The 15,364-nt window shown below is 33.9% G+C and overlaps 2 protein-coding genes and 1 long non-coding RNA gene across 6 annotated transcripts; 1 reads left to right on the top strand and 2 right to left on the bottom strand.

Moving 5' to 3' along the window:
- Positions 1-280: 280 nt before the first annotated feature.
- Positions 281-11,692, bottom strand: LOC124955805 (regulator of G-protein signaling loco). Of its 3 annotated transcripts, none has more exons than XM_047510777.1 (14): positions 10,480-11,688; positions 9,782-10,387; positions 9,015-9,665; positions 5,488-5,598; positions 5,135-5,359; positions 4,738-4,958; positions 4,468-4,660; positions 3,377-3,586; positions 2,536-2,809; positions 2,296-2,444; positions 2,092-2,175; positions 1,856-2,003; positions 1,688-1,779; positions 281-1,369 (listed from the first exon to the last, which is right to left on the bottom strand). In XM_047510777.1, the coding sequence occupies exons 1-14, from the start codon at positions 11,113-11,115 to the stop codon at positions 857-859; spliced, it is 4,113 nt and encodes a 1,370-aa protein (XP_047366733.1). In that variant the 5' UTR covers positions 11,116-11,688; the 3' UTR covers positions 281-856. The 3 variants fall into 3 exon arrangements, with proteins under 3 accessions (XP_047366733.1, XP_047366734.1, XP_047366735.1); XM_047510779.1 differs by having other exon boundaries at positions 1,202-1,388; positions 10,480-11,692; XM_047510778.1 differs by lacking the exon at positions 3,377-3,586.
- Positions 5,902-13,180, top strand: LOC124955815. Of its 2 annotated transcripts, XR_007102975.1 has the most exons (3): positions 7,302-8,124; positions 8,609-11,880; positions 11,965-13,180. It is a non-coding gene; the product is annotated as an uncharacterized LOC124955815 (long non-coding RNA). The 2 variants fall into 2 exon arrangements; XR_007102976.1 differs by lacking the exon at positions 11,965-13,180 and having other exon boundaries at positions 5,902-8,124; positions 8,609-10,446.
- Positions 12,876-15,054, bottom strand: LOC124955811 (late histone H1-like). The gene is made up of 2 exons (XM_047510793.1): positions 14,044-15,054; positions 12,876-13,980 (listed from the first exon to the last, which is right to left on the bottom strand). The coding sequence occupies exons 1-2, from the start codon at positions 14,910-14,912 to the stop codon at positions 13,962-13,964; spliced, it is 888 nt and encodes a 295-aa protein (XP_047366749.1). The 5' UTR covers positions 14,913-15,054; the 3' UTR covers positions 12,876-13,961.
- Positions 15,055-15,364: the final 310 nt, after the last annotated feature.

The raw sequence follows: 15,364 nt of genomic DNA, 5'->3' as shown, positions 1-15,364 counted from the left end.
ACTAACACAGCTGCATGTAGTTACGTGATTGTGAGAATATAATAAAACACATATACTTTTTTTTTTATCTTGGCTAAATTACGAAGGAAGTATTTTTCGAAGGCCACAATGGAGCGTTAGAGTTTGCGTTGAAAAACCAAAAAAAAAGAAAAAAAAAAAAAAAAAAAAAAAAAAAAAAAAAAAAAAAAAAAAAAAAAAATATCATGTAAATACAATTTTTATGAATGATTCTATCAAGAAATGCTCCGTTTGCAACTACGATTCGTCGTCTTTTCTTTTCTTTTTTTTTTTTTTTTTTTTTTTCTTTTTATTTTGGTTAAAATATCTCGTAATTTCCATGCTCGCGCGTAGCACCGTCCGATTTTTTTTCCTGAGTCTATTCATACATTTTTATTGATTTCTTCTTATCATAGAAAAGGAAAAAAAAACAAACGATCCTTCCACGTCAATACATTAACGTTCTCTCTCTTTTCTTCTTTTTTTTTTTTTTTTTTTTTTTTTTTTTTTTTTTTTTTTTTTTTTTTTTTTTTTTTTTTTTTTTTTTTTTTTTTTTTTTTGATCAGACCTCTTCTTTTGTCTCTTTTTTTTTTTTTAATTTCATTGAATTTCTCTATTGAATATAAAAATGTTACAAAGTAATTTTTCTTGGATATGTTAAGATAATCTCTATCATCGTTAGCGAATCGTCCCAGTACTGATTCTCTTTCTTTTCTATCTCTATCAAATCTTGATCTATGAACGAAGACACATAGATATAAAATGGAAGAAATTCTATATTATATTTATTCCAAAGGCTTCGACGTTTTAAATAATATAAATTTGTCGATTGTCGACAATCGATGAAATACAATCCGAGCTAAATGATAACATTTTTATTTTGACAGGATTCCGATTGATTGCTCATAGGACTCTCCTTTCCAGATTTTTGATGTGTCTTCGACGTATTGTTCATAATATAACTAGTCTTTACTACGTTCATAACAAGATTTTTAGGTTTTGGTGGTAATGGCGGTGGTTTTGATAATTTTGTAGTTGGCGATACCTGACTATCCACCGAATGGGACTCTTGATGTTTTGGGTCCGAACGAAATCCATTCTCAACGATTGTCTGATCCCCATCTACTATAGTTCCATCCAAAGTAAATGACGTATCAAGACCTTTACTCACAGATTCTATTGTATCAGGCACTGTTGTTAATCGTTCTACGATTCTACCATTTGTCAAGTACGTTGCACGCTCTTGCCCGCTCGTAACATCTTTTTCCTCTCCGGTATCATAGAATTTCGTGCTTCCCTCGCAGAAATTGGTAGGCGTTACGCGAGCTCTTCGAAACTTGTTGCGATCCAAAGGTTTCCCATTTTCCTTGTTCTGATTAGTAATTTCATAGCTTTAAGAGTCGAAATGCATTATGACAATGAACTTAAGATTACAGTGCATGTAAGCATGACAACATTCTCATAGAATAATTTTTTTCTTTTCTTTTCTTTTCTTTTCTTTTCTTTTTTATTTATTTACTTATCTATTTATTTTTCTTTTTTTTTCCATTCTATTTTATTTCGTTTCGTTAAATAGTTAATTGTTAATTAATATGCTCATTTTATCTCCTTTTCTTCCTATCTCTAGATGATTCAAATCCTATTCATCAATTATGGCAATGATTTGTAACATAGTATATGTTTTGTTTACCTTTAAGAAATCCGGCAATTCGAAATTAATTTCTGTTCCTCTTTGATCTTCTAGCCTAGATCGTTGTGCCCTCTTCAATCCCTCGTACAAATCTATAAAATAATAAATATATTGCGTACACATTTAATATAATAAGATTAATGATTTCATCGAAGATTCGAAATTTACCATCTCCGTCGAACCTTCCAGGAAGTTGCAATTTCACGCCATTACGCCACTTTGCAATAAGAGGAGGATGAGGTCTAGTAGTTTCTTCGCTAACGGATTCAGTGGTGCCACCACTTTTCTCACTTCCGGTGATATACTTAGATTTCATCTTCAAAAACATTGAAATAATCATTAATAATATAATGTCAATATTCTTTTTATAAAAAAAAAAAAAAAACGAAATTAATTAACCATACCTTCTTTTTTCCATGCATGGTAGAATCACGGACAAAAAATTTACTTGGCAGTATAGAAGAACCTTCGGAACGTTGATCATCAGACTGCGATATGGAAAAAAAAGAAACAAAAAAGATATATTTTAAGATTTATATATATATATATATATATATACATAGATTTAATAATTAAATAGATTTTTGTATTCGTTGCGAAAGACATACTTTACATGAGCCTTCATTATATTGATATTTGCTTGCACTTTTTCCTACTAACAATTCTTCAAATACTTTATTTGTTATTTCATCCAAGGTTGGCTGTCCACGTGATATTTCATCAGAATACTTGACCATAGCTGGATCTCTTTGGACATCTAATTTATAATCAGAAAATTCTTATAAAGACATCACATATTTTTTTTGTTTCTTTTTTTTTTTTCAAACGTTTATCTATGTATATTTCACCTTCGCTGTTTGTAGTCAATGTAAGTCTTGTGGGTGCATTAATAGCTGAAATGTCCATACAAACGCGATGACCCTCGCTCCAAATACTAATTAAATCCAAATTGAAACCATATTTGTTCAAAAGAGGCCTGAGTACTTCTTTAAGAGTTCTTCCCTTATGTGCGATCACGGTGATTACTCTACGTGAAGGTAAATCAACTTTCAAAACCTTTGTTGGTACAACTTCTACCTCTTGTCCTGCTAATACTGAAGAAGGGTATTTTGTATCCACTACCTGAAAATAAATGAAATTATTAATAAGGATTACATCTTCAAATTTGACGCTGCTTATATACATACATATATATATATACATATATATATATATGTATGTATGTATGTATGTATGTATATGTTATCTTATACAGATTAAATTATAAGCATTAGCAATGGTTAAATCCTCGATATATTTAAAGTTATATTCTCATTATATAAGGCGTTCAAGCCTTCTTTCCAAGTATATTCCCATCGTATTTATATCAACTGTGCAATAGCCCGAGAATATTTAAGCATTTGTAGGTTCCTCATTTTATAAAAATATATGTGCAATATAAGGGTCAATGATAGAATCAAGATTTCATAGAGAAAGAGGGAAAGAGGGAGGGAGAGAGAGAGAGAGAGAATATAATACGTGCAAGATACCAGTATATCCCATAACCTTTATCCATTATCTAACAATCTTAATCAGCGTTTAGCAATATTGGCTTCAATGCATACAAATGTAACGCAGTATTTGTTGATTTGTGTTAGTCATTTTAATGCTTCTTAAATTTGCATTATGTAAATAGAAAGAGACACAAACCTCATCCGTAGCTAGTATAAGAACATCATAGTTAGTATATCGAAGAGCTCTTTTATCGAGGAGGCGAGTAACCACATCTTTAATGCTCTCAGTTTGGCTAGTCGGCACTACTGTAGTGGACCCGTCCGATAATATTACTCGACACAACCCGGTACATTTGGTGCGAACTTCTTTCTTTTCATTCAACTGTCCTTCACAGGACGATACTGACTACAATTTATACAAACTAACTCACATACATGAGAAATAAATGAACATTTAACATCTACTTCTCTGATTATTAAAATAATTCAATAATATTATTATAAATTGTATGATGAACCAATTAGAAACTCCACTAAATAGCACATATAAGTGACTGCATTAACTTATCCTTTCATATGTAAGGAATAAGAAAAGAGATTTTTGTTGAGATTTCTTTCAAAATCTAACTTTCTCCCAATATCAATATTATATAAAAGGTTTCAATAAAATTAACTTTAGAATTGAATTCCTCGTATGAAGAAAAGAACAAAATAGATTTTATCAAGACGAGTCCGGAAATGCTTAATTTCTAAGTTATTAAGACTTTCAAGTATAATCTTAATATATTCTAATTATATTTATTTCTTGGAATTATGATACGCCCTATTAATATTTCATTTCATATGAAATGTTTGAAATGTCTATTTTCTCTCTGAATACGTGCCTGAGTTCATCGTCTCATTTAATTCCAAACATGTCCGAAAATTCCTGACTTTGAAGCATGTTAGATATTATTGGAGTTTTACGTATTGAATATGCGTTATTCATTCTAGCGTGTTGTTGAGACAATGATATTCAAATGAATGCATTCGCGTCAATGCATTTCGTTTATGGTTCGCCGGATGGCAATACATCATGATTATATTTGGAAGTCTTATAACTCAGAAATTAAGCATTTCCGGACCCATCTTAATGGGCCCTATCATTTTTTCTTCTCTACATACGTTGGCTAATCCATTCTTCAATTTTTTATCGCGTAATATTGTTACACCAATGTATAAATCATATAAATATGATATATATATATATATATATATATATATATATATATATTATATGATACTTACATGTTTGTTAAACGATTGCCTCAATGCCAAATCCCATGATGCTAAAGAGGATCTGCTACTAGATATAGATACGCTATCCTCATTGTTATTACCTTCTGCTTCTCTCTTAATGGTAGTAAAACTCTTGTATATAGTTTCACTTCGGTTGGGGGTTTTATTATACTCTGTTTCACCACGATCTTTCGATTTTGATCTATAAATGTTAAAATGGAAATAAATGTCTATAGAATAAAATTATTTATTGAAATTTAAAGATTAAATATTAATTACCTATTTTTTCTATGCCAAGGAAGAATAGATTTCCGGCAACGGTCTTCCGCATCCGAATGGCTCTTCTTAAGTTTCACGCTAGGTGAACTAATAAGATTTAAATCATAATCTTCTATACTGATAGCACTATTTCCTGTTTCTAAACAATGACGATAAAGTTCAGACCTTAGAAATCTAGGGTAACTATCGAACTTCATTAAATTAAACACCTGCTTTTGTGCCTATGAAAAAAATATCCAAAAAATCAAAATAAATAATAAGGATCCTACAACGTAGCTCGAACTTTTGCACGCGTTCACTTGGATCGATAATATACATGTATTTTATATTTATATATATATATATATATATACATATTTATAAATATACAAAGAAAAAGAAATCCACTATCACATACTTGTAGAAAAAGATTCGCAGGAGCTTCATTAAGAAGTTCTTGAGTGATCTGTCCAGAAGCATGGCTGTCAACATTTACTGGTTCTGCCGCTGTATTTGATAAATGACGTTGGTAAATCTGCCAAGCTAATCTGCATCGACTAATTGGGTCTTCTGTATCCTTATATCTTTCACAAGCAGCCCAAAAATAAATGTTCTCGTGACTAAATTCTTTCTTCAAAAATTCCTGAAAAAAATAAAAAAGGAAAAACAAACTGATTATATGCGTAAACATTACTTATGTCTTTGATCAAACAATTTTATTATTTATGTAGTTTCACGAATAGAAGAAAACAAAAAAGAATTCATCCTTACTGCAAACGTCTGCAAACCCTTTGGGTCTCCCAATAATTTTTCAAATCCATTTGCCCACGTATGTACGCTTTTACAATCGCTGACTTTGTCACATGATTCTGTACTTCCATGCTGTAATTGAGGGATAAATCAATTATTTTAAATTACAACGAAAAACGGAAAGGAAAGAAAAGAAAAAAATGCGTTTCGTTTTATACGTAACAAATGACCGTAAAAGCAACACAAGAGAACGGACCTGCGTGCTCCGTTATGCATTGTGAACGATGTCGAATAGAACAGGAGGGTTGCGTATTAATAGTCAAATTAACAGTTCCTGTTTAAATAGACGAGAGTTTTAAAGAAGTTAACTCTACGTATCGTATATGATCTTCTTTTTCTTTTTTTTCTTTTTTTTTTTTTTCATGATCCCACAATATAAAAAAGAAAGAAGACTATTAATTAAACAATATTATTCTCTTTAGAAGATAAAAGAAATTGATATTGTATTGGAAGAAGAAGAAAAAAAAGAAAAAAAAAAGAAAGAAAAATTCATTAAATCCCACGAATTCTTTCGTGAATCATGAAGAAGATTAACTTCAACAAGAATCCGCGAGAAAAGCGAATTCATTGCGTCGATGAGGAAATAAAAAAGAAAAGAAAAACTACGGATTCTATACAACGCTAAAACCAATTCGACGATAAAAATCTGAGTTTGCTCGTCACGCAGCACCTGTTGCACGATGCTTGTTCCATGGTGAACAACGTGAGAATATACACAACAGTCCCACGCGATATTCAATTCAAGTACTTCTAGTTTCCCATGTATTTTAATAATACTCGCTCGAGAGTTGTTACCGCCTTACGGACCGTGTGTCTCTAATAAATGCGCCAACGCGTAATAAAATAAAATACGAGAGGAAGAGAGAGAGGGAGAGAGAGAGAGAGAGAATCACTCTTATACAATAATACTAATAATAATAATAATAAAATATCACAATAGTAATATATAAAGTTTTACTTTATATTTTAATCGACGTTAATTTAAACGCGAACAAGTAGAATATATTTTATCTAGGACCTTACTCTAATAAAATCAATTTATAACGTTAACGCCTTTATTCCGTCGCAAAGGGAAGAATATTTTTAGGAGAATTGTTTTTCTTATAATAAAGGCAAAAGAATAAATTCAATTACTACGGAAACTTATGGTTCCGTTCGGGGAAATCCGTGTCAAAGAAATGCGAATGAAATCACGTATAATGTGGATACACTCGTTACGTGAATACACACACTCGACGACGTTCTCCATTCATATTAACGAAGTAGGTCGTTAAAAAAGAAATATTTAAGAACGATCAAACGAGTAAACAATAAGACGTATTTAACTAGCTTCCTATCGCATTATTTAACAACTCTAATGTCAAATGTTATCCCATCGTGATAAAACGCACGTACGTATATATAATCCATGTCTCTCTTTCTGTTCCTCTCTCTCTCTCTCTCTCTTTTAAATAATTTAATCATTTATTAATTAGCGAATAATATTACCAACGTCCTTCGAAATATCGTTTGAATTAAGTCAAAATATATGTATAAAAAGATAATAACAATAACAATGATAATAAATTCGAACGCACGTTGTTCGAATTAAATGGATACTCTTAATTTCGCCAAATTACGATTAATCATACCGAATATTTCCTTAAAGAATCCATGTCCTGTCCAACGAAGCTGCAGCCTCGGGGAATGACGCGGAATCCCATGTAATTATCCGTTTTGTACGCACGTGTTTCGCAATGCACAAAAACTCACGAAGTAAAGAAGAAAAAGGTGGGGTGGATGGGTGGGTGCTTCGGGAGGGAGGGAGGGAGGGGGGATGGAGAGAACAAGAGGACAAAGGGTGAAAGAGGAGAATCCGACGACTTTGGTGTAGGTGGGGAGGGGACTTTGTTTTAGAGTGAGGGTGTGAGGTTGAGGGAAGGAAAAGTAACAATTAAAAAAAGAAAAAAAAAAGAAAAAAAAAGGAAAGAAAAACTAGACGCGAAATAATAAGACTGATAATGAGAGAAAAAAAATTGCAAAAAAAATAGAAAAAAAAAGGAAAAAAAAAAAAAAAGAAAAAAGAGAGAATCACCGTAAACGCGCTCGACCAAACGTAGATCAACGAGGAGAGGGCTCCGCCCAGCCGTGGCGACGCGCGATACGTACGAAACGATTTTATTATACGATCGTACGACGTCGAGCAAGTACGACGAGAAATAAAAAGAAAAAGAAGAAGAAAAAAAAGAAAAAAGAACCGACGACAACGACGACGATGACGATGTCGACGACGAGATCGACGACGACGAGGACGAGGTTCACGACGACGTGGACGAGGTCGTCGACGACGAGGACGACGACGACGACGACGACGTCACGACTTAAGATTTTAATCCTGACGATAACGAAATACGAGACGCAAAACCCAAACGATACGTTCTTACGGGGCAGCGCATAATGCGCGCAGAGTCCCGTCCGTCTCTGAACGAACGGACGTATACGCGCACCAGCGCGCACTAGCGAGCGCAACACTGCTGACCAGAAGAGAGGAGGACTCCGTAAAAGCAGCAACTTCGTACCCAGACAACACTAATCACTGCGTGCGGATGTATGCCGGCCGTACGTGTGTATTCTCTTCTAACCGTATATATATATATATATATATATCTCTTTCTCTCTCTCTTTCACTCATAAACACGCATACACACTGCACACATGCGCGCACGCGCGCACGCGCGCACGATGCTTGTGCGCCCTGCATACAGGGTGTCCCCATTCAAATCGATACTTCATTGATAAACGTACGTATATTAAATAAAAATATTCGAGTTTAATAGGACACTCTGTATATTTTTTTATGAGTCACGTTAACTCGCGCAGTAGCTATTACTATTACTTGCAAAGTATTGTTTTCTCGTCTTTTCCTTTTCTCTTTTATCGGCCTCAAACGAATCATAATTGTTCGATTAAATTTAGCTCGTCGAGTAAGAAATGAATCTTTTATTCTTGATAAATCGAAAGAAATTTTATTTGTAAAGTAGAATAGTAGATAAATAAGCGCATTTAATTTTTTTTTAATATTTCCTTTCGTTCATATACCTAGATATAGATCCACCGAACTGCCCTACGAGCAACGGGAACTATATAGCAAGCAGGAAATGTGATGACGCAGCTTCAATAGAGAGCAAAATAGGGAGCAACGGAAATCGTGAAAAAAAAAAGAAGAAGAAAAAAAAAAAAAGAAAAAGTACGAGACCATCTTACCTAGCGTTGCTTCCGCGAAAAATTAGCATGATTTCGAAGTATAATGAATGATTAATCATAACGATAACGAATATAGGTCATTACGTACAAGTTAATAATTACGTTACCTACCCACCTACCCGTTATGTATCGTACAGAATGATTAATTACGAACGTATAAGATATTGGAAGAAAAAAATGGAAGAAGAAAAAAAATACAAAGAGAAAAAAAGAAAAAGAAAGAAAGAAGAAGAAAAATTTCTTACCAAACAATTGTCCGACGTGCAGGTACGAGTGCTCCGTATTTCTTGCAAGCTTCCCCATGGACGTGGTTTGTCGTTTTTATTGCCGTACGAGTGTAAATACGATGACGAATGTTCCGACGTAGGATTCAAATCCTCCAAGCTATGAACCAACGATTTCGACATGCCGCAATAGACCTTTGGACTTAATTTGTCGCAGGCGGTAATTCGCGTTAAAATTTGCGATTGGTTGGACAAATTTTCCGACGTATCGATAACTTCGTCCGTTCGTTCGTGAAGCATCGCGGTGGTACAGGCAGATGAGAGAGAACCAACGGACGAACTACCGAACCCCTGCATGACCACAGGAGCAGATGGTCCCGGACAGGTGGTGGCATCCCCACTCCTCCATGAATTTTTCCCTTCTGAAACGATCGAACGATTTCCTACCACTACTGCAGACGAACTCGTTCCATCGCGTGGATTGTCAAAATTCACTGAAACTTTTTCGTTATTTATCCCCGTTGTAGGTTCATACGACGATGATATCCCGTTTCCCTTCGACGTACCCGATCTTATTATATTCTCCCATCTTGAATCTGATATTGCCCGTACTGTGAGCCTAGAACCTGCAGTTTCGTTAAATGTTCCTCTGTTAGGAGGCATTATAAGACCCTGGAAATAAGGGAAACGTATTTATTTATTTTTTTTTTTTTTTTCAAATTTTTATCACGTTCTATGACAAGATTAAGTCTGATAAATGATTAAAGCGCAAAAAGTAAATACTATACTCTCTGCAAAATGGAGCGTTGTCTGGAATGGGAAAAGTCTGCATTTCTTTCCGAACGTGAACGATAGTCGTCTTTGAAACCTATACCGGAATCGCTATTGCTTGAATGAGCCGTCGACGTGCTAACGTTGCTAGGCTGAGGCGAAGCAGCATCCTGACGTCTTCGTGCCTCGTTGTAGATAGGATTGGCATCGCCATTTGTAGTATCGGATATGTATAAGGTTTGTATGGCTCCTATTAAACTGTTGCAGCTATCAGGAAATTCTTGGCACATGTTAAGTTCCGAGGTTTTCGTACATGTAAATCCAAATACGTTACAAGTACTAGAGTGTATCGCATGATCAATCAGCTTATAATATATAGTGAACACATGACACGAGTTCGAAACTATGTCATCCTTGTCTTTGACCGACTTTGTTAATATTCCAAAATACTGTTTATCTTCTTCAGAAAAAGAATTACAAAATATTATTCTATAGGATGGATACTCAGCGATAACAAGATTTTCTGAATTAGTAAGTTTTATGTTTGCCACGTGTATCGTTAAAAGTACTGTTGTCGGATTTCGTTTCTCTGCCTTTAACCTTTTGATGCATTTCCGTAGAACCTAAAAGTATTAAGAAAAATGTTATATCAATTGATATTATAAAAGTTCATACCAAATCATGTTCATGTTCATATTTAATCTGAGGCATCTACCTGCATCATAGAAGACGGATGCAATTGATTAGGAATATCAATAGTGCCCAAATAACCGACCACAGTTCTATGTACAATTTTTTCAGAATCTCGTTTATGCGACGTAGGTGGAGGTGGCGGAGGAAGAGGATTACTCATGTTCCAACGATGATGAAGGTGACTGCAATGTATTTTACTTTGTTGCACTGCTCTCCCAGTTGTATCGAACATGGCACCGCTTTGTAAATCCCTAACGACTTTAGCAACTCTACATTGTAACTGTATAGCATTTGTATTGTTAGCACGTGGCTTATGTGCATATTTCGGCTTGGACCTAACGGTAGCAAAACCTTCTTCGTCCGACGAATCGGAATAATAATTTTCAGCTATCTGTAATCTTAGGACACCTTGGGAGTGTCCTATTAGCTGCACCACGTCGTCGTGTGGAACTTTACTAACATTGTGACCATTAACAGCCACCAAATAATCTCCTGCTCGTAGCCCAGCATTTTCAGCAGGACTTCCTTGTACAATGCAACTTAATATACAAGGCTGTTGTCCAGATATAGTAAAACCATATCCCTTTGTTCCACGAACCACTTCCACAGCTCGTACACCATAATTTACTCTCTTCTTTTTCCTTCTGTTGTGGTGCATCCTTGTATTTGTATTTCAAAATACCACACGCTCAAATATCTTCATTCTTTCTCAAATGATTATCTCGATGGACCAACATTCTTCTTATAATGCAAAATTAACAATTTCAATTGAATTATTGAAAGAATATCAATTTGTAATATTTACTTGACAGCTTGACTTGCCCGTTTATTCAGAGTGAAAAATATTACCGAACATGTGAATAGAAATTTTTTATTATATTGCACAGAACTAACGACGATCTTAACGATAAAACTATAAACGTATAAATATACCGCATAAGATTTTTATATCCAGTCTCACATCGAAATTAAAGTTATAAGTCATAGAAGTCTAGCGGTTGACGGTAACATGGAGTGTTTTGGAACTCCATGTCTTCCATATTTACATTCCTATGTTCATGCAATTTATCTGATGTAAGACATATTTCACAAATTTTAATATAACATTATAATTGTTTATACGAAATACGTAAAATTATATCTCTCCATGATCAGGAAAAGATCTTGTAAAAATGGTTATACATTTTAACGAAGATTAATAAGAATTGGACAATTCACCACTCAACGGGGTTAAGTTAGTAAATTAAAGCGTACCAACCTATCAAATTATTCCCATATATTTATATGTTCGTATAGTGCCATGAATAATATTCAAATTGGATAATACGTTTCTTAAGAAATCTTTCGAAGCTTTCAAATTATAAAATCGTCATGTTCTTTTCTTATTCTTAAGCGATAATAATATACGGCGTACAAACCTAATGTTAGTGTTAGGTTAATTCAATTTTTAACTGAATATAATTTAATTTAATATATTTATTATAAATATTACGTTTATTTGTTGCAGCATTTCAAATTTAAAACGTATAGATATTTTGAAAATACTTATATATTGCCAAGTGGTTAAAGAAAAAGGTTTACAAAAAATGGTGAATGTAAGTAACCTATACCATAAGACGCAAAATTGATAGTTAATGAACATTTACCTATTAAAAATATCTTGTAAACTCTCATGGAATATAGATTATAAATTGATGGGTAATAAAAAGTTTCTATTTAAATAATATTACATTTTGAAAATTCTCTCCATTCATCGATATATCTATGTAATATTTTAAATTAGAATTTCGCGCCAAAACAACCATGCGCCATCTGACGTGACAATTTTGTAACAATAAGATCAGCGCCCACTATACCGACCGAGATGAAATAATAAGAAGGACTACCTCCCCTATTATCATGTGTTCCTATTCAAATTTCGAACGTTTTAGCGACAATATGGCGATCAATATATACGTCGTGTCATGTGCGTGTGCGTGTGCGTATATATTCGACTACGTTGACAGACAGGATATCAATTTTAATTATTTATTCTTCAATTATTATAGGCACTTTTTATTAACTTTTATAATATTGTTTTATTCCATAAGGATAAACGTTTAATATCTAAATGTTTGCGATTTAAATCTACAAATTATATAAATAATATTATTAATCAGTATTATTTATCTAGATTTCGTGTATTACGTAAATCAATTGTAATGCTGTCTCTTCTGAGTATTATGAAGACTTATAAATTCTATCTTTGTTTTCTTCGTTATATTAAAAGTATCTTACAATTGTTTTATCAATGATATCTTTATTTTTAAACTAAATCGATTACAACTTCGTTGAAAATACTAATGAAAATTCTTATCTGTATGCTGTTATTAAATAAGAAGAAATTTTTGATTAGAAGGGATTAGAGAAGTGTATATATATATATATATATATATATATATATATAAGGTATGAAAGTTTTTTCTTTGCGTAACGCTCAATGCCTTTTCTCTATTTGATATTAGTACGTTGTTCTATCGTGTGCGTCAGGTACTCTATATAACTAACGATTATAAATGTGGGACAGTTATATGTCTGTCATATAATTGTTACGTCTATACATCAAAATAAATCGAATATTATAAGATAAAAGTATTAAACAATAAAGATCATTGTTATATTAAAACCTTTAATAAACTCTCCAAATATAATCTATAAATGATAGACACAAAGATTTAACAACTATATATATATATATATATATATATATATATGTGTACATATGTATATATATATATCGAATAAATTAAATAAATTCTTATGTCACTTTCACAATACGCGACAGTATTATAATTATTTTTCTTGTTCCTTTCGTGCAAAGTATAAAGAACAGAATAAATATCTCGTGTATTATGTAATCAAAAATAATGGCGATTCAGAAACGTAACTTGTTCTGATTTACACGTTGGATATAAAAAGAAAGGCATTTAAGGAAGAACAAAAAAAGAAATAATAAGATCGCTAAGTGCAATATCTCTTTGCTCTTCTTAATGATGATCTAACTATATATATAATATATATAAGTAGGACTTACCGTTACCTAAAACAACTACAAGCAAGATCAATATTTACCGCAAATTTGATATGAATTAATTCACTTAATTCTGACAAATGACGAGTTATCAATAAAAAGAAAAAGAAAGAAAAAGAAAAAGAAAAAGAAAAAGAAAAAGAAAAAAAAAGAAAGAAAAAAGGATAAACGTAGGGCAGATTGCGAAAAGAGAAAAAGAAAAGTACTGTGTCCACTAAGGAAAGGATAATCATAAAGAAGTAAAGAAAAAGGATGGATTAGGAAAGAAAAGAAGTCTCTCGGCATAGATTAAATTTCGTTCTTTCGCAATAGAAACGTCAAAACTGGATGCGTCTTCGTCGACTCCGCCGCCGGGCTTTTGAACGGGAACGGCGCCATATTCAAAGTACAAATCGCACCGTAGTATCAACTTGCGTGTTTTTCCTTGCGTTTTATTAGGAACGCGCGATGGTCCTAAAATGGACCGTTCGAGTTTAACTTTATCCCGATGTGGATGATCGTAGATTATTGGCTCACTTTTTCTTAGCTGCTACCTTCTTCGTAGTTGCTTTCTTTGGTTTAGCTGGAGTCGTTGACTTTTTTACTCCTTGTTTTTTCGGGGTCGCTTTGGCGGTGACTTTAGATTTCGACCAAATTTGTACTTGGTGAACGGCGCTCTTAGCTTTCGGTGGTTTAGCGGCTGGACCTTTCGCCGTTTTACGCTTTTCATTGACCGCCGCTGTTATCGCGGCTTTCTTCACCGGTGATTTTTTACCTGACGTTGTCGTTGTCGTTGCCTGTGTCGCCACATTCGTCGTCGCTGCTATTGCTGCTGCCGTCGCTGCTGCTGCCGCCGCTGTTGTCGCCGTTGTTGTTCCTGATGTCGCGATGCTCGTTGCCGTACCAGGAACCGCAACGGTACTCGTCTTTTTCGAACTCGTTGACGTTGTTTTCTTCGTATTCGCTCGTTTCTTCGCCACTTGTTTCTTACTACTAGTCCCCGACTGTTTAGACTTGGACTTGGTCGTTTCGCTTTTCAACGAGGCCAATCTGAAAGAACCTGCCGCACCTTTTCCCTTAGTCTGTACCAATGTCCCGGATGCTACTGCACTCTTCAAATATTTCTTTATAAAAGGTGCATGCTTCTCTACGTCGAGTTTGTACGTCGTGGACATATATTTTTTGATAGCTTGAAGAGATGACCCATTACGTTCCTTCAAAGCCTTTATAGCTGCGGTCACCATATCCGGTGTACGTGGATGGGTAGGTTTGCTACGTGGCTTCTTAGCCTTCGGTACCGTATTCTTCCTCGTTGTAGATGTACTCGTATTAGTTTGTTGATTCGCTGAACTACCAGTACCTGAGCCTGCTATTACGACCGGCGAAGATGAAGTTTTCTCGGCCATCTTCTCGTTCAACGATAGTCCTCTCTTATAGATGATTACCTTTTCCAATGGATTCTTTTAGAATAAGACTTGATTTCGTTATTCTCCCTTTTCCTCCTTTGTTAAAACGACTCGACTGTTGTTTCTCTCTAACACCAGAGCTCGCTATTTTCACAATATGACGCGCATTGAGAGAATCGACCATTCACGTACTAGTGTAGTATATTCCATTACTCGACCAATCAGCTTGAAATATTGATATATTTATGATCCATACACTTGAAATAATTCTACAAATTTTATTATATCAAGCAATTAGTCATACAAATTAATATGTCCAATATATGTACATACACGTGTACGATTATGTTACATCAAAATATTGTGGTCATTTTCATTTTTCATTATAGTCTCACTTAATGACTCTAATGATTAATTCAGCCGAGCTATCATTTAAAAGTCCACCATTCATT

This window comes from Vespa velutina, chromosome 19 (assembly GCF_912470025.1).
Source record: "Vespa velutina chromosome 19, iVesVel2.1, whole genome shotgun sequence".
Classification (NCBI taxonomy): domain Eukaryota; kingdom Metazoa; phylum Arthropoda; class Insecta; order Hymenoptera; family Vespidae; genus Vespa; species Vespa velutina.
Note: the sequence above shows the minus strand (reverse complement) of the source record. Positions and strands in the feature narration are given on the sequence as shown.